This window comes from Sinocyclocheilus rhinocerous, unplaced genomic scaffold (genome assembly GCF_001515625.1).
Source record: "Sinocyclocheilus rhinocerous isolate Xijiao unplaced genomic scaffold, SAMN03320098_v1.1 scaffold1256, whole genome shotgun sequence".
NCBI classification, from domain to species: domain Eukaryota; kingdom Metazoa; phylum Chordata; class Actinopteri; order Cypriniformes; family Cyprinidae; genus Sinocyclocheilus; species Sinocyclocheilus rhinocerous.
The window spans coordinates 566372-589144 of NW_015646445.1; the positions used below are offsets into that span (position 1 = coordinate 566372).

Consider the following 22773-nt stretch of genomic DNA (forward strand, 5'->3'; position numbering starts at 1 on the left):
TTAATGCCACTCGGGTCTTAACGAGGGAGCACAGGTGTTTGATGCAGAGAAATGTAAGATTTAGATTTAGGATGAGAAAGGGGTGGTCCAGAGTATGCAAATTTGGCCATGTTTTGATCTGCAGTATTTCTTTCTCTCTAATTTAACTGTGTGCACTCTTATACTGCCTGAAGCATTCTGGGATGTGTGTAGGTACATGGAGTGCAAGCCCTCTTCTTGTTCTGATAAAGATTCTTTCCCTACCTGTGAAAGATTACCAGCTAGATTAGCAAAAGTAGATGAGATAAACTCAGATTTGTTAGCCAACACAGATAAGATGCACTCTGTCTGAACTGAATTTGCTCGACTCACCGTGACCTGATCTGGCTAGCTGTGCTCAGCTGCAGCTTTGGCATAAATCCTTCCTGTCCTCTTCTGTTTCGCTCTTTTCTTCTGTGAATCCTGACACTATTGAAAAGCCATTCATCCAGGATCGGCTGCGGTTATCATAGTCTTGAAATCTACACGTGATCCACTGCATCTAAACCGTTATGAATCCTGTCCTATGAAACAGTAACTGCTCACGACGGTGTTAATTAACCAGCCCAGAGTTTGTAGATAGCTGGAGCGGAGAGGCTGATTGGATGGTGTTGTGTCTATAGACTCAAAAAAAAAATTATTACAAACACTCAGTGAACTTAATTAAAATGAGGAAAACTTTTAAATTAAATTAACTCTTTTCAGGAAAAATAATTTATTGTGGTATGAATTCATTTAGTTAATTTAGCCAATTAATTTTGGTTTCTAGATGCAGTGAAAATAAGAAAGGCTGAGTGCCTTGCTTGTGCTCTATTTCACAGTATTAAAATTAGTACTATATAATATTATTATATATATTTTTGCCTTTATAATATTGACTATTTAGGCTAGTAGTTTACTTTCTGACATAACTGCAATAAATACAGATTTTTACATTTAAATTTAAATTTGTGTTTTTAAATGTTTGTATCTTTTAATCTGTCTTTTATCGTCTAGGTAATGGTAATCCCATTCTGGTAAAATGTTTATAATTCTACACAGTTCGTACTGTGTGCCATGTAACTATTCACGTAGACCAATGAGAGGAAAAAAAAGACAAGGCACAACTACTTCAGTGCTTTTGTATGTGGTTTTTAAAAAAAAGCTTTTTCATGCATTTTCCTTATGAGGTTTTTAAACAGATGCTGCGTATTGCAGTGTCAGTTAATTAACTAGTTGCATTCAATGCATACATGAAAGTAGCCATTTATAGAGATTTTTTTTAAAACCTCTTGACTGTTAAAAAAAGTGTGTGTGAAGTGCGTACAAAAGCATTTGAGAACTTTTTCATTAATTGCTTTATTACTGATGTAATTGACAGTTTGAGTGTCCTTTCAAGTGGCCATTTGTGTCAGAAAAACAGTGAGATTTGCTAGCTCTCACTATCTCCCACTTTCTCATTTTTCTTCTTTATCTGCTTTGCTCTCATACTCTCTGGGTTATATTTAACACTCATTAGAGAGTATATCAGTGGTCTGAAGAGGCTGAGTGTCTAGCCAGTCCCCTTAAAAGGGTCAGTGACTGTAAAGTAGGGCTGTGTATCACCAGCAAAGTCACGATACGTATCACGATACAGATGCCACGATACGATACGTATCACGATACATGACTACTCAATCCAGCATGCCGAACCGTGCGTGAACGACAGTGCACCACGGAGCAGGAATCAGATTTTATTTATCACGTGAGGAGAGTGAGTCGAGCTGACTGACAAGTGTGAGGTGATAAAGATTCTTAATCCAAAGAAATCCAAGGAAAAGAGGGAAAACTCAAATGAACAATTGCTTGACGCCGAATTGCGTCACTTTGAAAGTGAAAGTAAAATGCGCACGGCACTTTTACGGTATTACCGGTGTTGTCACATGTCGATTAACCGGTGGGAAAACTTCCTCACCGTCACAACCTTATAGTGAATCCTCTTCAGTGAATGGGTGCCGTCAGATTGAGAGTCCAAACTGCTGATGAAAACATCACAATAATCCACAAGTAATCAACACAACTCCAGTCTATCAATTGAACATAAAAATCCACCAACATGTTTGTTTAGAACTGTTCTGGAGTGTTTTACCTTGTAAAAATTGCTTGATATGTGCATATTTTTTTCCTGATTTCCTGATTTTCATTGGAGAAAGCAATATTATGAATAGAGGACTCATATCTGAAGTTATATTATGGATAGAGGATTGTATGGTTTGAAGTTAAAAATGTCTTGATGGATTTATTTATTAAAGAAACGCAGCTTTTCATTTCACAAGACTTTTTGATGAACTGGAGCTGTGTGGATTACTTGTAGATTATTGTGATGCTTTTATCAGCTGTTTGGGCTCTCTTTCTGACGGCACCCATTCATTGCATAGGATCCATAGGTAAGCAAGTGATGCTAAACTTCTCCAGTTCTGTTCTAATGAAGAAACAAACTCATGTATGTCTTAGATGCCCTGAGATTGAGTAAATATTCAGCAAATTTTCATTTTGGGTAAACTATTCCTTTAATAGATGGTCAAATGATTTATTTGCCCATTGTAATTGAGCATGCTTTATGAACTTTAGGTACCTGGCATGGTGAAGCAATGTCCTAGTCAAGTATGCCAGAACATGGTATTCACCTACATCCTTCAAAACCTGTAGCCATCAGTCAGAACCAACCTACAAGAAAGATGGGAATTTGCACTGTGAAAATTGCATTCGCTCTGAGAGAGCGAGGCCAAGAAACAAAGTGGTTGTAGATGTTTGTCAGACATGTACCTGTGATTTGTATATTTCTAGGGTTAAAAGACCGCTGGAGGAGAAAGAGGCCGAATATTTGTGCGGTTCTCATATTTCATATTTCACAGTGTTGAAGAATGGACATTAATCACATCCAATGTCATCTATCAGAGAGAGCGAGACAGACATTAAATCAATACACACACTCTTGCTCGCACACATGCCAGATGTCTGTCAGATGGTGCTAGGGCACAGATGCTGAACAGAGGTAGAGTCGTGTCGTTTATTCCCCGGTCGCATCGCTTCTTCTCTCCATTTCTGGTCTCCTCCCATCTGTAGCTCAGCCCAGAGATGAGCTTACACGACGAGACGAGTGACCTCAGAATACCCTCCAGCAGCTCAACAAACAGATCCAAAGAAACAACATGCATATTAAATAGTGATCAACCGATTTTTGCGACCATTTTAAAATGATTGGCTAGTAACTCTCTCCTCCTGGTCATTCAGTCTAGTCAAAATCTTGTCAATGGATAATATAAACTTTTTATTTTCTATATTTTTTTGTTATTTTCGAGTAAATATGGTGCAAAATAATAGTGTAATTTCCCATACTTTTCTTTTGTGATCTTTACCTGTTATCTTTACCTTTTTTTGTATGTATCGGCTTTAAATTGGCCACATCATTAATTATATTAAATATGCATTTATTATGCATATATTCAATATAAATATATAGTTTTTATATGTTCATTTAAATAGTATATTTATTAATAAATCTATAGATCTAAAAATCAAAAAATCAAAAAATATATAATATGTATAATATTAATAAATATATAATGCTAAATTTATATAACATTATACCATTTAAACTATGCAGTTTAACAAATGTCACCATAGTTACCAGATCAACATTAATCCGCAGATTTCCCCTCACAATCATTTCACAAAATGCAGCGCAGAAGTGCAGAATCTGTTATTATGCATTATATAATACATTGTTACATAATTTTTTAGCTGAAAATATTATGAATTAGCCAAAACGTGCAAAAGGCAGAGAGCATGTAGAACATTGTGAATGATAGATGTTTGAATTTGACAGAAAGCTGTAATTCTATGGCTGTAGATTCCAAGCATATACCCAAAACCACATAAAACATGCTGTTTATGTGAGCATGTCTGGTTAAACCTCAGTGGGCATCACTTCAGTTTCTGTCAGTGGAAGATGAAGTCTGTCTCCCAAAGTTGCAAGGGGTATGTGTTTGTGTGTTTCTCTTAGGGCTGTCCCAAACAGACAAACGGGAAGTGACAGCATGGGCCGCAGCAGGTGACAACACCAGCAGGTCGAGGTGCAAGGTGACGGGAGTCAGGAGTGATTCAGTGACTCTATGAGTTTATGTGTGTGCCTGTGCTTATTTATGACAGAAATGGAGAGAATAAGAAATACAGAAAGCAAGCTGAGTGAGTTCTGATTGGTTGCCCATGACAACAGTTGGAGTACTAGTGCTTAATTATATCATATGATTAGCTCTGCCCTGTAATATTGAGCACTCAGGTACACTGCTATTGCATTCTGAACTATCACAGGTAGAGCATTTCATTTTACTTGGCAGTGTAGCCTATCATTTCCTCAAATTAAATTCTGAAAACCCACATTTTAGTTGTCCTTTTTGGTTGTGTGGTTGATATCAAGTTGTCGAAATGATATAGTTGGCTAAATTTTCCATCAGGACGCAGACTTTCATTTGAAAACATGATCTATTTTTCATTATGGGACTGGGCTTGTGTCATTTTAGTGACATACATGGACAATAGCCAGGATAATAGAAACTACTGATTAAATTTGTCTCCCCCCACTCCCTTTTTTCTGTAAATATTCTTAACAATGTCAGGCTTGTCCTTTGACTGGTTTTAAAGAGTTTTGCAACTGGTCAGACTGGGGGACCAGCTAGCCATCCAGCTAAAACTGGGAGACCAGGTGTACAAGACGTTGACCAGGCTGGGAGACCAGTTTAAACCAGATAAGACCAGCAGACCTACTTTTGATTTAATTTGTTTTCCATTTGTGTTAACCACTGCTACAAATCTGGAGTACAATCTTAACCTCAGGCTACCTTGAAGGTATTCTGAACATAAATGAAAACATTCATTGAAGTGTTAGGGTTAGTTCACCCAAAAATTAAAATTTGTTCTGTGGAACACAAAAGAAGATATTTTGAAGAATGTTGGGAACCAAACATTTTTGGTTACTACTGACTTCCATTGTATGGACAAAAAAGAAACATTGAGATCTTTCTCTAAATTTCTTTTGTGTTCGCATAAGAAAAAGTAATGCAGATTTGGATTCCATGAGGGAGTGTAAACTGTAGCTTGGGCGAACTGTAGCTTTAATGGTTTTCTGATATGATTGAGAAAATAAGTCAGGGCATGTCAGGAGGTGTGGAGCCCAGCCTAAATTTGACCATCTGGTTTATTAAAATATGGGAGGTGAGTGTCTAATGAAATGATGGACCAGTATTTTGGCAGCATCTTTAAAATCAGCACTTAATTAAGGATGTGCATTCTGTTTGTTCATTTTCAGAATAAACTAGTTAAGACTGTAGAGTATTTTCCATGTATCGGATATGTATTTTCTCAGCATATTGTTTATTAAAGGTATCCAAATCTAATATAGTTTAAGTCAGACCATTCTGTAAAATCATATATCAATCAAACTCTGGTGCTGTTCCAGGGGCTATTAATTTAATGGACCCCGAAATCTCTTCTGCACTGAATTGGACCATTTAACATCACCCGATCATGTCTTGGCAGGGAGATTCTGGATACATAAATTTGTGATTTGATGCCATTCTTTCAGCCACATAGAGTGAGCAACTAGTTAAAAATAAATTTTAAAGTATTGTTAATTATCATGCTGGGACATAATAACGGTTATGAATGCTTATTTTTCTGCCTGCGTAATTTGTGCTATAGTTTATCAGATAAAGATGGGTTTGTATGTAAATATACAGGCTAGATGTAGTGGTTGTAAAGGGTTAATTGTAATGGCAGAATAACTTCAGAAAAATCACTGGCAGGGCAAGAAGCATTTCCCTCCTCATTTCCTTTCTTGCTTAAAGTGAGTTCAGTGAGAGTTTTATTCAGGAAAACCTGGAAATATTAAAGTATTTTAAAAAGTGGTTATTTCTAGACTTGCCAGTCATTCATAAACAGAATTTTTATTTTATTTTAAAAACCTTACTTTTAAATAATCAACTAGATTTTCAGCAAAACCTCCATTCAGTTGCAATTGAATCTCAATGTTTTTTTACTTATTGGAGACTTCATTCTAATTTTTGTTCTCTAAAAATATTATTATTTAAATGTAATAATTTAAAGAATTGGTACCAGACACACAAATGGAAATCCGCCACAACAATCACTATACAATTATTACTTGTCTAGTGATAACTGGAAAAGACATCTGAAAAAAATCAGGCCATATTTAATTTAATGCAAAAAAAAAATAAAAAAATGAGAATGTGAGGGGACGTTTTTCAGTGTTTTGTTGGCTGAGTGATCAAGAGCCAGGTGTTCAAAAGTTCAACAGACTTTATATCATAGCCTCATTTCAGTTTGAATGAAATTAAATATGACTTTTATTCTAACTGAAGTGTGTGTTGATGTACGATGTCTGCTGTCCTCCTTGTAGGAGGGAAAACTAGATAAGTGAGTTGCTAAACAACTCTCACAACATTTAACCCTCTGGGGTCCGAGGGTGTCTTGGGGCCCTGGAAAAGTTTTGACATGCCCTGACATTTGTGCTTTTTTCAGTTGCTTACAAACATTTGAATGTCTAAAGTTTAATAACACTGTAATCAGCACAAACTGCTACAATAATATGTGAGCAGCATGTATGTACGTGATTGTGTTTTTGAGAAAGCAAGGTTTATGCGTGCTTAGTGAAAAACTACATAAAACACATACAGAACATTTGTTCACAAGACTTTTGAGAACTGGATCTTGAAGTCTAGAGTTTTTGCTTCAAAATTATGTGAAAATCATCTTACTCACTCAATATATTGACACAGACACAAGTGTATTGACAATATATTGATTTAAATTTTCTAAGACACTTTTTGTGTAGAAAAGGAATATGCGAGGAGGCGTGAATGTTCATGCATAATGCTGTGATTCACACCTGAGAAGACAAAGGCCCACATAATGAGCTGCATAATGAGCCGTCAGGTGTGTGACTGAGAGGTTATGGTAAAAGTATTCTTAAAATGCATTCAAAATTCTGAATTATTTGTAATATATAATTATTCACAGTATTTAGAAGTGCCCACGATAACAATATCGTGCACACTCATTACCGTGATATATCGCATTACCGAATACCGGCACAAGTCTACTCTCATGTGTGTGTGTCAAATATTCGCTGAGTTTCAGCGAATTTTAGTGACGCGTTTCAAACAGATATGCGCGGAGAATGAGACGGCTAAAAGCACACCCTGTTTATTTTCTTTATTTTGCAAAAGCACAATGTTTTGTTGATATTGTGAGTGTACACAAATAAAAGTAGACCCTTTACAGATTTAAATGCTGTATTACTCTTATATGTACGGTCAAGTATGAAGGAGCATTTTAAGTTCTTTTCGCTGTTATCATTCAAATCTGCAAGTGGTGCCGCCGGCGCCACCTCAACCCCAGGAGGTTAAACAGCTGCCTACTTTTCTCTTTCTGTCTCTCCCCATGATATGTGTGCACAAACACACACACCCAGAGCTGTCTGTGGCATGACAGCCTCACTGGTGTGACAGTAGAGAGAAAGGCCAAAGAGAGTGACTGTTTCAGCTCTGGTTCTGCTCGGAAGCTTCTCCCTTATGAATTACAGCTCCTCTAAGATTTTTATTACAGAATTCTGACCCGTCTGGAGAATTCTACAATCTGTCTGATGCTTGGTGAATTCTGAAACTTTTTTTTTTGTTTACTTTTGAGTATTCAAAGCAAAGCCCCATAAATAAAAGATAAAACTACAACAAAAATACCCTATAGCATACCATATTGTATATTATTTTTCAAATAAACTTTTAGTGACATCTCGGTTCCAAAACGTAGTGAGATGCCTGCTGCCTACATCCAAATTCAACCGGAGCCTCATAAATGACCAGTTTTGAGTGCTCTACATAGACAGCAACTCAGTGTGCCAGACAAACAGTGACTTACATTTATGTTGGTGAGTTTGGTGTTAGCATGTTGCTGAGTTAACTGCACAGTGCTCTGATAAGCATAAAATCCCACACACCAGACCAGAATTACTGTAGGTGTCATAGGAAGCAGCATAGTTTAGTTGCTGACCTTTAGCCATGTCTGTGATACTTAAATTGCAGCCTTTTTATGCAGCTCACTAGGTTTTTGGAACAGAACACTTGTCTCCTATGGGATATGTGAAAAGACAAGTTTGGAATCAGTGAGATTTTTTAATCAAGACTGGATTTATTTGACCAAAATAGAGTAAAAACAGTAATATTGTGAAGTATTATTGCAAATTCAAATAACTGCTTTTTATTTTAATAGATTTTAAAATGCTATTTTCCCCTGTCATGTCAAAGCTGAATTTTCAGCATCATTACTCCAGTCTTCAGTGTCACATGATCCTTCAGAAATCATCCTAATATGCTGATTTAACAGAAACATTTCTCATTATCACAGTTAAAACAGTTGTGCTACTTAATATTTTTGTCAAAATTGTGATATGATTCTTCCTCTAATATAAGGTTCAAAAGAGCAGCATTTATTTCTGAATAGAACTGAAATAAATTCAATGCATCCTTGCTGAATAAAAGTGTTAGTTTTCTTTTTTTAAAAATCCCCAAACTTTTTGAACAGTAGTGTAGCTTTGTTTTTGTTCTTTCAGCTTTACCTCTATTTATGTGCACCTCACACACACACTTCGGGTTAAATAATATATTTTAAGGAAATTAAGCTATTTTTAACAACACAAATTTGGCCAAAATGTCTTAAGAGGCAGCATAGTTAAGTCGGTTACTTTTGGAGCCACACCTGGCTGTGATACCCTAAAATGCAGCCTCCTTAGGCAGCACACTAGGTTTTTGGAACAGAACAATTGTCCCCACTGGATTTGCGAAAAGCGAAGGAACCGCTAATTTGAGATGCATTTGAGATGAATCATACCTCTGGAGTGTCTGACCTCGCTTTCACCTGCTTTTTTGTCTTTTTGATTTTGAAGCAACAGAGTACAGTTATAAGGAGAACCCACTTGTGTCTGTGTCAGCTGCTTTCATGATGTATAATGAGTCAGGAAATCTGTTTTGAGAACACTAAGAGGTGTCCCTCTGAATCAAGTGTTATAAGTGATTGATTGGACATGCTTGTGCATTTTTTTGCAGCCTGGCGGACTTTAATGGCCTTCATTGGCTCAACAATGACAGCCCAGTGTTGGCAGTCTGCGCTGAGCTTATAGAGCACTGTACGTTCGAATCATATTCATTATGCCAAGATTACACCGTCTCGTGTAATTACTGTAAAGATTATAACAACACTAAATATACTGGCAGCATATCATTCTCTCTCATTGTCTCTCTCACTTCACTGATCCGCTAAAGGACAAAGAAAGCCCAAAGCTGCTTGATTTAGATGCCTGTTATGATCACTTATGAATCAACTGCCTCTGGCTCTCTGACTGGGATGCCAGCTATCAAGCTGACACACACCCTCTGTACTGTTGTTTTGATGCAAAGAGAGTGAATTTGATACTTTGATGCATCATTGTATAAAATTAGAATCATTTGTCACTTTTGGTTCACATGTAACTTCAAAGAGGCAAAGCAGTGCTTGTCCATTAGTGGGATCTGTTCTGATGTAGTGTGTAAACAATATGAAACACAACTATAAAATGCAATTAACTACACTACTGTTCAAAAGTTTAAATCAGTATTTTTTTTTTTAGAAATTAATACTTACATTTAGCAAGTATGCATTCAACTGATCAAAAGTGACAGTAAAGACAAAACATTTGAAGTTTTTATACATAAAACGCTAAAAAAAAAAAATTCACACATTTTTTTCCCCAACATTGATAACAATAAAAATATTTTCTTGAGCACCAATTCAGCATGTAAGGATGAATTTTGAAGGATCATGTGACAATTGATACAGGAGTAATGGCTGCTGAAAATTCAGCTTTGTCATCGCAGGAATAATTGAATTTTTAAATCTATTAAATTAGAAAAAAGTTATTTTAAATTGTAATATTATTTCACAGTTTTAATGTACTTTTGGTCAAATAAATGAAGCCTTGGTTAACTACTTTAAAAAAAATATCTTCACTCAGATTTCTGAACTGTTATTATAATTCTGTGTTTAGTAGAAAGTGCTTTCTATATGCTGTCGAAATGCGTCTTAAGAGGCTTCCTTCAAAAAAACCTTAAAAAATCGTCCTGACCCCTAACTTTTGAATGGTAGTGTATTTAATTGTCCATTTAAGAGAAAGCACTTTCCAGTGCTTTGATGTCAAAGGAAGTGTGTCTAAACTCACTTGAAAGGAGCAATCCAAATTGGATGACAACATGAAACTGTTTGGTGACATGCCCTCAAACTCGAAAAACAAACTTCATTGATTATTATTTTTACTATTATTTTATTTTATTTTTGCATTGAAACCTTTTATTTTTTAATAATACTGATGTTTGGTTTAAAATCAGTTCTTTACTTTTGTTTACTGCACAATGTTTGTCCAAAGGCATACAGGAGTTTTATGTGACGGAGGAAGTGATTGTGAGTGTTTTGGGGGCAGTTGAGAGAAGTGTCAGAAAGGTTTTTCACATGTTAATGTGTTGTTCAGTAGAATTAGGGAATTTCGTTGGCACACAAGGCAGCGGGTGGCATAATGCTCAGCGCTGTCTGGTGTGTTCCACTCGTCTGCATCACCCCCGGCTGTGTGTTTTGGTTAAGCGCCACCCTGGTGGTACCGTCCCATATCAGTGGGCGGTGGCCATTTTAAATTGCTTTTTCACACCTTTGGTGGGAGTGGTGTTTCAGACTTACATGTGCACAGTCTGACAGGCCCAAGAGAGAGCAGTGTTGTAGATCCTCAAGCAAATTGCTCACACTTTTTCTTACACTTTCTCTCGCTTTCGCTGTATGAGGTCTTTTCAATTCCTGTATGCTGAGAGTTAGGAAAGTTAGATGAGATTTTCAGCTGTTAGCCCTAGAATGTATATGAAACACTAAAAATGTGTTTTTTACCATGATAATACATATGTCTTTTTGATGTCTGTTCTATGTTTAGAATATGTGGCACATGCATGCATTTGTAGCGGAAAGGCTGTAATAGACTTTTTGGGATGCGACACTGTGAAATCTACCATTATTATTATTACTACTAGTAGTAATAGTAGTAGTAGTAGTAAATAATAATAATAATAATAATACATTGGTTCTAAAAATTTGTAAACATACATTTTTTTTTTACTTTTTTATATTAAATATTACTTTTTTTTTTTTTTTGGATCTGCATTTTGAGTTCATGGACCAAAAGGCGCTCATTTTTAATATCACATACTAAAACTATTACAATTTATAGAATATACAAGGAATGGGCTTTTAATAAAAGCTGATAAAAATGCAAGTTTTAATATCAGTCCACTCATTTTCGAACGAATGGGCGAAAAGTGAGGCCCTCCAGTTCTGACACTGTTGCGTGATGGATGAGGCCTACATAAATGTATTTCTTCATCGGGTTGTTTTATTTATGATAGCGAGTCAAATTTGCTCACTCTCGTTCTCTGTCATTCTCTAAAAGCCCTAACAATACGGATGGCAGCGGTGTGCCAATGTTGGCTCTAGCTCCAGTCACTGAGTGTAAATTTCTGCTTGAGCCAGCTCAGAATCCGATGGATCTCTCCTAGTGTGTTTGCACAGCACATTTTAATCGATTCTTAAAATGTTCAATTAGGGCCAAATCAATTTGCGCAAGGTGGTGACGATCAAAGTCAGCATACGCTTTACACACACCTCTGCCTCTCTTAGCTATGCACACAAAATTCAACATGCCATTCAGTGCTATAATGATATTTTCTTCCCTCTTTGTTTCCTACCTTTTCCTCCCTCTTGTCTTTAATTGGATCTGCGCTCATTGTTCGCATAGGTGTCATTTACATACGGTCGGTTTGGACACCAGAAGGGAGTGTGGCAGTTTGTCATGTCTGACTATAGTGTTCGAATTCCTCTCGTTTTGTTGCCATGGTACCCGTGCCAAACTGACCAGCCAGTCCATGCCAGTGTCTTTCACCTCCCAAAGGTGGCACTTTTTTATTATTATTGTTTCTTTTGTTAGTCAAATGGTTGTCCATTTGCCCTTTTTTATATATATACTTTTTTTTTCATAAATAGAGTTCAAAAGTTGGGGCCAGTAAAATTTTTTGAAAAAAGTATTTTATGCTCACCATGGCTGCATAATTTAGATATCTTACTGGCCCCACACTTGATATCATTTTATTTTTTTATTTTTATTTTTTTTAAATGAAATTTATTTTGCTTTCTCTCTCTTTCTCAAATCACAATAGCACATACGCACCAGGTCGTGAAAATGGTTGGAATAAGGAAAGACAGGATGGATAGATAGAAAAATACTCAGAGACAGGATTGGAGAGAAGCATGGTGATGGATCGTTGTGGCATTTTACCATTTGTGGCAAAGGTCAAAGGTTATTGGGTCATCCATGTGGCGAATAGTTTTAGTGCTTAGTGGGAGGCAGGAAGCCGATTAACCTGAAGAGCTTCCAGCAGGGTTGTGCATTTCAGTGTGTGTGTGTTTGAAGGAGTGTATTCCAAATGATGTCTTGAACTGGGCTATAAATCATTCATTTTTTTTGCTCTCCTGAATGTGGGTGTGACTGAGTTTGATACAGAGTGAGATCGACATGAAGTGTGTGTGTGAGTGAGATAGCAAGGGTCAGAAAGTTTGCCAGTGTGCACTTGCTACAAGGTCACGGTTTTTGGAAGCAGAACGAAGCAGCTGCTCTTGCCATGAGGGGCCAGAGGACAAACGCCAGAGGAGAATTCTTTTATCCAGGCGTAAAATACCATATGATCCGTCAACTCCATTACTGCTCGAATAATATCCACACACAAGTACTTGGGTTCTTCAGCCTCTTTATTCGGATGCCCTGAGGCTCCTGAGTACAGCTGTGTGCTTACTGAAGTCTTTGTGCCATCACTGGTCTCATCCAGGATCTTTGGAATGGTGTTTAGTTTTTAGGAGTCATTTGCTACAGCCTACAGCATATAAATAATCAGAGGGCCAATGAAGGGGCTAGGAGACTTCAAAAGTGGACAGAGTGGAGCCTAACAACTGTCATCTCTTAGCAGGCTTTGTTTGTAGGACAGACAAACAACCTTGGACATTCTGGGTAAAGACTAACTGAAGTGGAACCTTATAAGTAAATGTTTTGGAACACTCTACTCATTGATCTCAATACAGGTGACAACCACACAATCATCTAATAAACAAGTGAGATTTTTAAAAATGCTTTCAGAGTCTCTTATGCTCAACAAGGCTGCATTTATTTGATTAAAACAAAACCACAGTCCTTCAGAAATCATTCTAATATGCTGATTTGGTGCTCAGGTAATTTCTCTTATTATTATCATTGTTGAAAACAGTTGTGCTGTTAATTTTTTGAGAGAAACCGTGATACATTTTTTTTTAGGATTCTTTGATGGATGTAAAATTCAAAAGAACAGCATTCACTTGAAATAGACTATTAAAAATCTCTTTTGATCAATTTGATGCATCCTTGATTAATGCATGTATGAATTTCTTTTAAATAAAAATTAAAATCTTAATGATTAACTTACTGACTTTTTAAATGCATAAAAATAGCAAGTTTCAGGGTTAGTCAGTTTATTTACATTTCGGGAATTATTTTATTTGTTTATTTTTTATTTTATTTTATTTGATCTCATTTTGCTCGTCATCTTGGATTTATTTTTTCACCAGTGATTTTTTAATAGTAGTTGGGATCTGACAAGCTCAAGATACCATGATATAAGTGTGATTTAATTTGAGAATGAAATATTAACTTGATTTGTGAGGGTTTTCCGTGTTAGTCACATCAAATCTCAAAGTTTTGTTGTACAAAATTAATTAGAGACATAACTTCTATATTCTGTTTTGTTTTAAGTTATACCTATGAAAATCAAAATACTTTCCTATCCTATCAAAGAAATTCTGAGCACATCTTTACACCATTTTTTTTTTTGTAAAACTTTGTATTTATTTCTTTCACACTGGTATATTATTGTGGTTTAGTCTGTTCCGCTCCTAAACGACAAACAAAACAAACAAACAAACTGTGATGTCAGCCGGGTCTCTTCCTGTCTAAGTAGCATATTCTTGGCCAAAACAAACTGCAATGTGAATCACACCATAGTCTGACTAAGCGATGTAAAGTATACCACTTGTCATGGTTGCTGATGATTGGGATAAAACCGCTGATAAAATGCAAGAGACAGGATTTATCGCATCTCGCTTTATCTGGCCGTAATGAAATTGATGGGAGGTTAAATTGGCGCGAATAAATGGGCAGAAATGCAATCCCAAGAACCCAGGGGAAAGATTTTTAACTCTTCACGCTGTATATATGAGTTGAAGCTTTGGGTGATGCGGTCTGAGCTACCGCAGTGAAATCCTCAGCTTTGTGAGAAATGTTTGACATTTGAAAAGTGGCCTGAGAAAGAGGGAGTGAATGTGAATGGTTAGTGAATGTGAAACAAATCAGAGTGGAGGTGTTTGGGCTCAGAATTATGGTCCTCTTTGTAGCCCTGAGAGCGCCATAAAGAACGGACTTGTGACACAGCGAGATGCTGTTTTCAGGACGATGCTGCTTCCATCTGCCGAAGCTACGTGCTTTATAGCGTGCAACCTTCGTATCGCAGCTCCCCAGGGCCGCCACATAACATTGCACTTTTTAATTCTTTTTTTAATTCTTTTTTTTTTTTTTCCCAGACCTATGAGGCGTCGTGATTATGGCATGATCAACGGTGGTGAGGCTTTATCATCTATAATTTCCTGATAAGAGAATCATAATATATCACAGCATTTAAGCTCTATTTTTGATATAATGTTGATTACCACTGAAAATAGCTTGGACTTGTCCCTCAGTTTCTTTTAAAAAGCTAAAATTATGGTTACAGGTTTGGATGACTGAATGGATGACTACAGGTATAGATGACATTATTGACTTATGCTTTTTGCATTTTTTCCCCTTATTTATTTCTCTTTTTTATTTTTAATGTTATTTTATTAGCACATACATTTTATTTATTTGTATGTGAATGTATTCACTTCTACATTTCATAAAAAAAAAAATCAGGTTTTGAAATATTGAATGATGCCTGCCTGGCTCTCAATATTGCAGGTACCTTTTTGTTTTTTAACTAAGGCACGAGTTGAAATGGTTTTCTTTATCAGCTTTTGAGCCCAGAAAATTTCCTTTGTTTGTTGTAGCATTCATTCATTCTCTTTCTCATCACCAGTCTCTCTTCTTCCTCAAGACACTGGGTCCACAAGGCCTCACGTGTGTTTTGTCTCGGTGTTGATTTGAAATGAATCGCTGAAGGTGTATCTCTCTCTGAAGGGATTATTATGTGTTTAAACTCTTGTTGTGAGACGCAGCGCCATACCAAATCTTCATTATATTTTCACACCTTTACTATGCTTCACTCCCGCTACCTGAGGAGAGAGATAAAGTAACACAATAAACCTCCGGTTCTATTCCAGGCAGCTGCTTGAGTTTCTGTTGCTCTCCATTCTGTCACTGTTTCAAAACATGCAAATGAGACTCTCTGAATCAGCATGAAATCTGTTGTATCACTATAAAAAAGAAGAGAGAAAACAAACGAGAAATACAAAAATACGAAAGATTGGAAAATTGGGATTGTGTGTTGCATCATCTTATATTGGTTTATAATGAGCTGAGGTCGAAACTCTTGCTGTGTAAAATTTGTGATATTGCTCCCGTTCTCTGATTTATCAGGTTTTTCTGAACTTCTATGGAGCTAAAGAAACAAATGTGGGAAGAAATTTATAAGCCAGCACTGTATTAAAATTTTCTACTTTTTCTTCATTTTCTTTCATTTACAATCGTCTGTGATTATTTCAGTTCAAATCACTTAAAACAGACCAATTTCAACGGTGTGGGCTATTTTTTGTTTTTAGTTCAGATTGTAAAAATGTTTCGCTGTCAGGGTTGTCATTGTTATATTTGCATTGCAATTGGTCTGCTTTTTTGCATTTATTTGCATACTAATTTGTGCTTGGTCTTCCATTTACTTAATCATCTTTAGCTGCCTTTATGTTGCAAATGCAGCACATGGCATGTGTGCGCTTGTCTGTTAGAGCATCATTTTGCCTCTATCAGTACAGATCTAAAATTATAACAGGAAAGAACTGTAAATTTAGGGTCTGATTCACTGAAGCATTTGGCACACTCAGTCTGTTTGGCAGACTGTCTTGCATTTGATTGGCAGAGTGATCTGATAAGCTCCATCACAGACTTAACTGAAAATGCGAACATGTGCTGAGGGCTTTTACAATGATAGAGGTATCCTTAGAGAAAGGTGACGGATTGACTATGCTTTAGTTAACCATGAGTGAGTACAGATGCAGTAGAGCTTCCAAATGTAGCATAAATACCTTTTCTTAAAAAAAAAGTCATTTGCTTTAATCAGATTGCATGACTGCAATGCAAATTGTGGGATTTATAGCACACAGGTTTCAGTTAGCAATAGGGATGTAACGATTAACCGCGAGCCGGTTGAAAACCGATTCAAATATGTGACGATTTAAAACGGTTGAGATGCTAAACAAATCGCGATTCATTTAGGGGTAGGAGTTTATATGAATGTATGTCTGAGGGGAACTTACTGTCTTTAGAAAAGTTTAGATGGTATTGGGTGAATCGTATCGCATCGCATCGGTAGCTGCTTCATATGTATCTTTAATGTATCGTATCGTTGGCTATGCATCGAGATGTGTATCGTATCGGCCTGAGTCATGAGATGCACATCCCTACTAGTTAGCAACAAATTTGTGTTTAAAAGGTATCAGGTTCATATTGTGAGAGCAATATAGTGCTGCCATACCAAGTTTCTTTGTGTATTTGAGATACTAGGCTAATTAATTGTGTACTATAGTACAAACTTTCTGACCTTTCAGACTTTATGCTGCAGATCAAAAGTTTGCCTATTATGACTGCATCACCTTGGTCAAGAATAGCATAGTGGTAGTGGAGTAAAGTTGTGGTCTTGCAGCTGAAGTTTAGTGTCTGATCTAGTAGTTGTTCTGGGATGGGATTTTACTGAGGTCACAGTCCCGCTGTAGTGCCATTCTGCCCTTGAGCAAGGCATTTAGCCCTGAGTTGCTCCTGTGGGACCTTTTGCATTGGATAAAAATGTCTGCTAAATGACAGATTTCAATTTCAGTGATGACTTGTTGACTTTTTGGGTCATGTTTTGAGAGGAGTTCACATAAGTCGTCCCTGAGCACAAAAAGAGGCCTTTCCACCATCGCTATTACACCCTGACACTCACAAAGAGACACGTACTCACAAAGCCACTGCAGTGTCGTATCCTGTCCAGAGTAGGTGGAAGCAGTTGTGTGAATGTGAGCCTGAGGGCTACAAATGATTCCTGTTGCTTAACTGGTAGAGCATGGTGTTAGCAATGCCAAGGTCACGGGTTCAACATAATGATGAAATGAAGACAGTGGAAGTCACTTTAGATAAAAGTGGTGTTGTGATAATACACTCATACACTATTTAGATATATCACATTTATTTTTCATATTCATACTTGAGATCCTTTACTTTAAAGTTTGTTTTTAGATCTTCATGTATTTATGAGTGCATTTACATAATTTTCTGCAGGTTAATTAATAAAAAAAAAAAAAAGAAAAAAAAAATAGATATATATATACAGCATATATACAGCTATATATATTCATATATACAGCGTATGCAATAAAATTGATCAAAAGTAAAGGTTAAGACTTTTATTTTGTTACAAAAATGTCTATGTCTAGAAAATGTGTTTTTCAAGTAAGCTTTCTATTCAGAATCCTGAAAAAGTATCACGATTTTCACAAAAATATTAGGAAACACCAATTTTCAACGTTGATTACAATAAGCATCACAAATTGGAAAACAGTTATTTTAAATCATAATAATATTTCACAACATTCCTGTTTTTCCTATATTTTTGATCAAACAAATGCAGCCTTTGTGAGAGACTTCATGCCAAAAACAATTTTCTGAAAATCTTACTGACCCCACATTTTTGAATTTCGATAGTGTACATATAACAACATTTTTTCTTTAAATCTGTCTTTTTTCTTGCTTTATTCTACTCTATTCACTCAGAACATTGACTTACTCTCTACACACGCTCATACAATTATCTTTCCAAAGACCCTTGGCCTTAATTTCATTTGCTTCTCTGTAAATAAATACTCTCGTTAAATGAGATAAAACAAAAGCCAGGGGACACTTTAAATTATAACTGAAAGCAATTTTCCTTTTAATAACATCTGTAGTGTCTCTGAAATGAAATAAACATACAGATAAATCTCTTTCTCTTTTTCTCTCCGCAGTGTGCGAGAGCAGGGGCGGAGGCAGCGATCTCGTGCCCAGGTTCTCCTCATCCTTGCCCACGTACCTCCCTGTGTCCTGCCAACTGCAGGGTGCAGAGTCATCCTTCTTTCTCCGGGAGGCCACACAGGAAGTGATGCGTAACGGGAGCTTGCAGACACGCAGCGAGCCTCTCTTTCTCCACTTGCCCGAATCTGGTCCCGCTCCCCTCTTGTCGGTCAACTGTAGCTATGGCAATCTCACCGCAGAGGTGCCGGTACCACCAGAGCTCCTCCAGGGGGCGCTGCCACGTTCTTTCCACACCTCTACACACCTGACGCTGGGCTGGAAGGTGAGAGCACACCTGGTGAGCAGGAGGATAGGAGTCGATCGGCCTCAAATCCAGGTGTTGTTTTATCTGGCGGGCCGCAGGTGGGAGGATGTGAATCCTCCAGCGGAACTGCTGCCATGTATCCGTGTTGTTGGGATCCGCGATCCGGGGGAAAGTTCTGTATCGAGTGCCTGCCGACTGGAGGGAAACCTGGGGATCTGTGTAGCCCAGCTTGGCGTTCCTACAACCTGGTTCAACGCTCCTCCGCCACGTAGGCGCACGCAGGAGCCCATTCCAGTCACGGTGGAGTTGCACTACTCCATTCTCCCTCCAGAGGCCCTGGGAAAAGAGTGCGTGGCAGGTAGGGTGCAAGGAAAGGCTGTAGGGCAGGAAGGGGATATGCAGAGAATTGGGACAGTGACTCTCACCACTGGGGACAACAAAGCGCCCAGAAACCGACTTAGACTGGACGGAGACGTCGAGATACTGGCGCCCCCCAGCCCAGTTAAACAGGGACAGATGGTGGGATTTCAAGTACTAATGAATTCGGCTGCCGCCACTGAGCAGTTCACACTGAGGTAGGACGAAGAACATGCACACACCTGCATAGAGGTTGAAAATCTAGTGCTCATAAATGCATTAATGCATCGATCAGACAATAATTTGTTTTTAATTTTTGTTGAATCCACCAAATCTACTGTGGTGTGGGGCTTGTCTGCTCATTTTTACTTGTCTTGTACTTGTCTTCCAGAAAAGTAATCAAATAGTAGCCAACCTTATGTAAATTAATCAATATTTAGGCCAATATTTTTGACCGATATTTTAATTTCAGTATTTTTTATGATGTCATTGTAGGGGTACGCTATATGACCAAAATCTTATTTCACTATGCAAGTCATTTTATTTCATGATAACACTAGCCTATATTTTACAATATAAAGCAATATGAAAATTAGAGCAATGATGCACATAACAAACAATAAGACAAATAAAATAAAAGAAAGTTATAAATAAAATACAGAAAATGAATAATCAAATGTAAAAAAAAAAAAAAAAAACAGTTTAAAAACTTGAAATCGCATCATATGACCCCTTTAAACCTACTGGCCAGTATCAACAATCCAATAATTATTTTCATGTAATGGGCAATATTAAAATTCTTTACTATTTTTACCTAAATTAATGAAAATTCAAATAAAACTAGAAAATTAGAAAATAAAACCAATAGTTTTAAAAGCTACAAGTGCATTTAGGTATCAAACCATTATATGAAAAGGGATTTTAACAGTGTTATTATATAGTTTTTTTTAAAGGTTAACTTTAAAAGTGCGTTAGACAACTGCAAAGGTAATTTAAAACAGAGGAAATGAGCTTGCATAATTATATGCCCAGTATCTGCAGATATATACATACAATATCAAATGATATGAATAAAGTAAAAAATATTGGCATTTAAACAAAATGGCATCGCTATCTTGTGCATCCCTAAGAATATTAAGTGCAGTTTTACATTGGCAAGTCTATAGCACTGTGTTGATGAAGAGTGTCAGTGGAGAGACTGTCTGTGCATCTGAGACAATATGGATGAGAAATGAAAGTGTGCATGGCTCCATTGCAGACTCATGTTGATCGCATTGTCATAAATGGTTTCTGTTAGCGGCTGGATTTGTTTCAAGGCTGTTTGTGAGAATTGTGGCTTTATACGAGTCTCTCGTATAGTCCCTGACAAAATTTTAGGTGGATATCTGCATCTGGACACAGTCATTATTACTGATTTAGGAGGGCAAAATGCACTACTTACTACTTAAGCTAAGAGTCATATTTTTGTTTTGTGTGGTGGCAGTGAAGTGTGTTTATGTCTGGGATCGGGATTATCTGCAGGAGAGTCACTATGGAAAACGTCTCTCCTATCTCAATTAACTTCCGTCAGCAGAGAGACAGATGCATGCTGGCAGAGGAAGATGCTATTGTTTCTGCTAGTTGAATGATGCTGCGACATCAAAGCCACTCCTGCTGGTGTCGTTTGGGTCTATAAAAGATGTGTGATGTCTTTCATTTCGCCACCTGCTATCTGTTTAGATGGAGAAAATCAAAATGTTTTCCTCCTACCGATGATGGGAAAAGTCTGCCAGCCGTTGTTTGTTTGTTTGTCTAGAAAATCACAAATTTCTGCCTTCATTGTTGCAGAGGAGGAGATTGAAATAGCTAAAAATAGTAAATATAGTAATAGTAAAATCTAAACGGAGTTTGTGTAGTTGGTATTTTTCCTTGTTTGTGTGTCATACAAATAGAAAGGCACAGGTCTTTGAATGTGCACCTCTACAGACGTTTGAATCGACCTAACAAAGCCAAAACGTTTATATATTCTATGTCTTCTATCACAGTCTAGATGCAGTTTAAAGATTCTAGATCGGTGGCCTTAAGTTTTTACTTGTGTATACAGTCAAACCAAAATTTATTCAGACACCTTCAACATTTCTCACATTATCAGAGTTTATTCGCTATAGTTTAGAAAATGGTAATAAAATATGCAGGGGCGGATCTACCGGGGTGGCACGGGGTGGCAACTGCCACCCTAAGAAAAAGCTGTGGCACCCCACCTGCCACCCCAGAATTATCACAGAATAAAATATAAATGTAAGCAGTGTTTCATGTGCTAATATTCAGCCGCGGCGACGACAGAGTAACGCAAAAATAATGGCAAAAACACGTCTTTTAATAAATTGTGCACGATGGTTGCACGCGCATGCAGAGTGCCAGTGTCGTCGGCTTCATTAACAAATGACTCTTATGAACTGGATCTTTTTGAGTCAAAACCACAAAGCGCGGCGCAGTTCACTAACGAATTGTTTTTACATTTGTTCGTGAATCAGATAATTACTGCTTTTCAGGTAACTCAGAAGTCCTCTGAGAATTCTAATCCCGTCCGGATATGTCTGAGATTCATCGCGTAATCGTTTGGTTATCCGATTCTCCGACTGCTCGCTCCACTTTCATCATGGATATAAGCCGTAACAATAACATGAAATCAATAAGAAGATGCCGATCACGGAACCTAATAGCAGAGTTAGGTAAGAATCTAGTCGTATTGCAGTTTTCTCGATTGTTAATATAACTGATTTTAGTTGGCACTTTTTTCCCCCAAACCATTAATTCAGTTTTAAACATTAGCAAAACTGATAACACACCAATCAGAATCTCTGCATCCTATCAACGGAGAGGGGAGGAGAGAGCTGAGCCAATCATCTACAGGAGTTTTATACTTACACATACAGTATAATAACAGTACACTACCAGTAAGTTACATTAGATAATGGAAATTTCACTATTCTATATGTACAGTAAACTGTAGCACATGTTGTACACCTTCAAGCGTGTGACTGTCAAATTTTTTCTGTAACCATTTTTTACATGTACTGCATTTTTACAGAACTGAGAAATGACTGCCTAGAGTTATAGCTAGTCTTGTGTCCTGAATTATACATCTGTATCTGTAATTTAATTTATGTATACTGTAATAGACATTGAGATGCAAAAAATAATTCCTTCTGAACCCTAAGAGTTTTTTGTTACAGTGTTATTGATCTCAGTGTTCACTGGGCAGGAAAGTCATCTGTGTATTTGAATGGTGTGTAAGCATTTACAGTTTTTTTTCAACTGCTTACACACAAATCTTTACTTGTCACACAATTTCTGAAACCTGACACTCAAACACCAGAAGCACACACCAAATCTGCAAAACCATACACTAATTCTTGGCTTTTGACTCTCTTTGTGGCCTTTGTTTTCAATTTCATAAAACACTTTTTGCAAAACACAACACACAATTCTCTATGTAACACAAAAGGTGTTTGCAAATGTTCTGAGATGTGTTTGTGATATTTTGAATGCAGTACTTCATTTTGCAAGAGATGCAAGGCATTTTGCATTTTGTGTGTGCAATTCTTGGATTTGTGTGTAAAGTTTTGAAAAAAAGAGGCAAAGTTTTGAAAATGTGTTAGCAGCTGAAAAACTGTAATAACTAGATTGAAAAGTTTGAAAGACAAAT

The 22773-nt window shown here is 37.0% G+C and overlaps 1 protein-coding gene across 1 annotated transcript in view; it reads left to right on the plus strand.

The window, feature by feature from the left end:
* The first annotated feature begins 18412 nt into the window (after positions 1 to 18412).
* LOC107707847 (transmembrane protein 132C-like) overlaps positions 18413 to 22773 on the plus strand; it is a 188015-nt gene continuing 183654 nt past the window's right edge. The window contains exon 1 of the mRNA XM_016511947.1: positions 18413 to 19303. Coding sequence (XP_016367433.1) covers positions 18552 to 19303 — 752 coding nt within the window. The 5' untranslated portion in view covers positions 18413 to 18551. The remainder of the gene's footprint in view (positions 19304 to 22773) is intronic.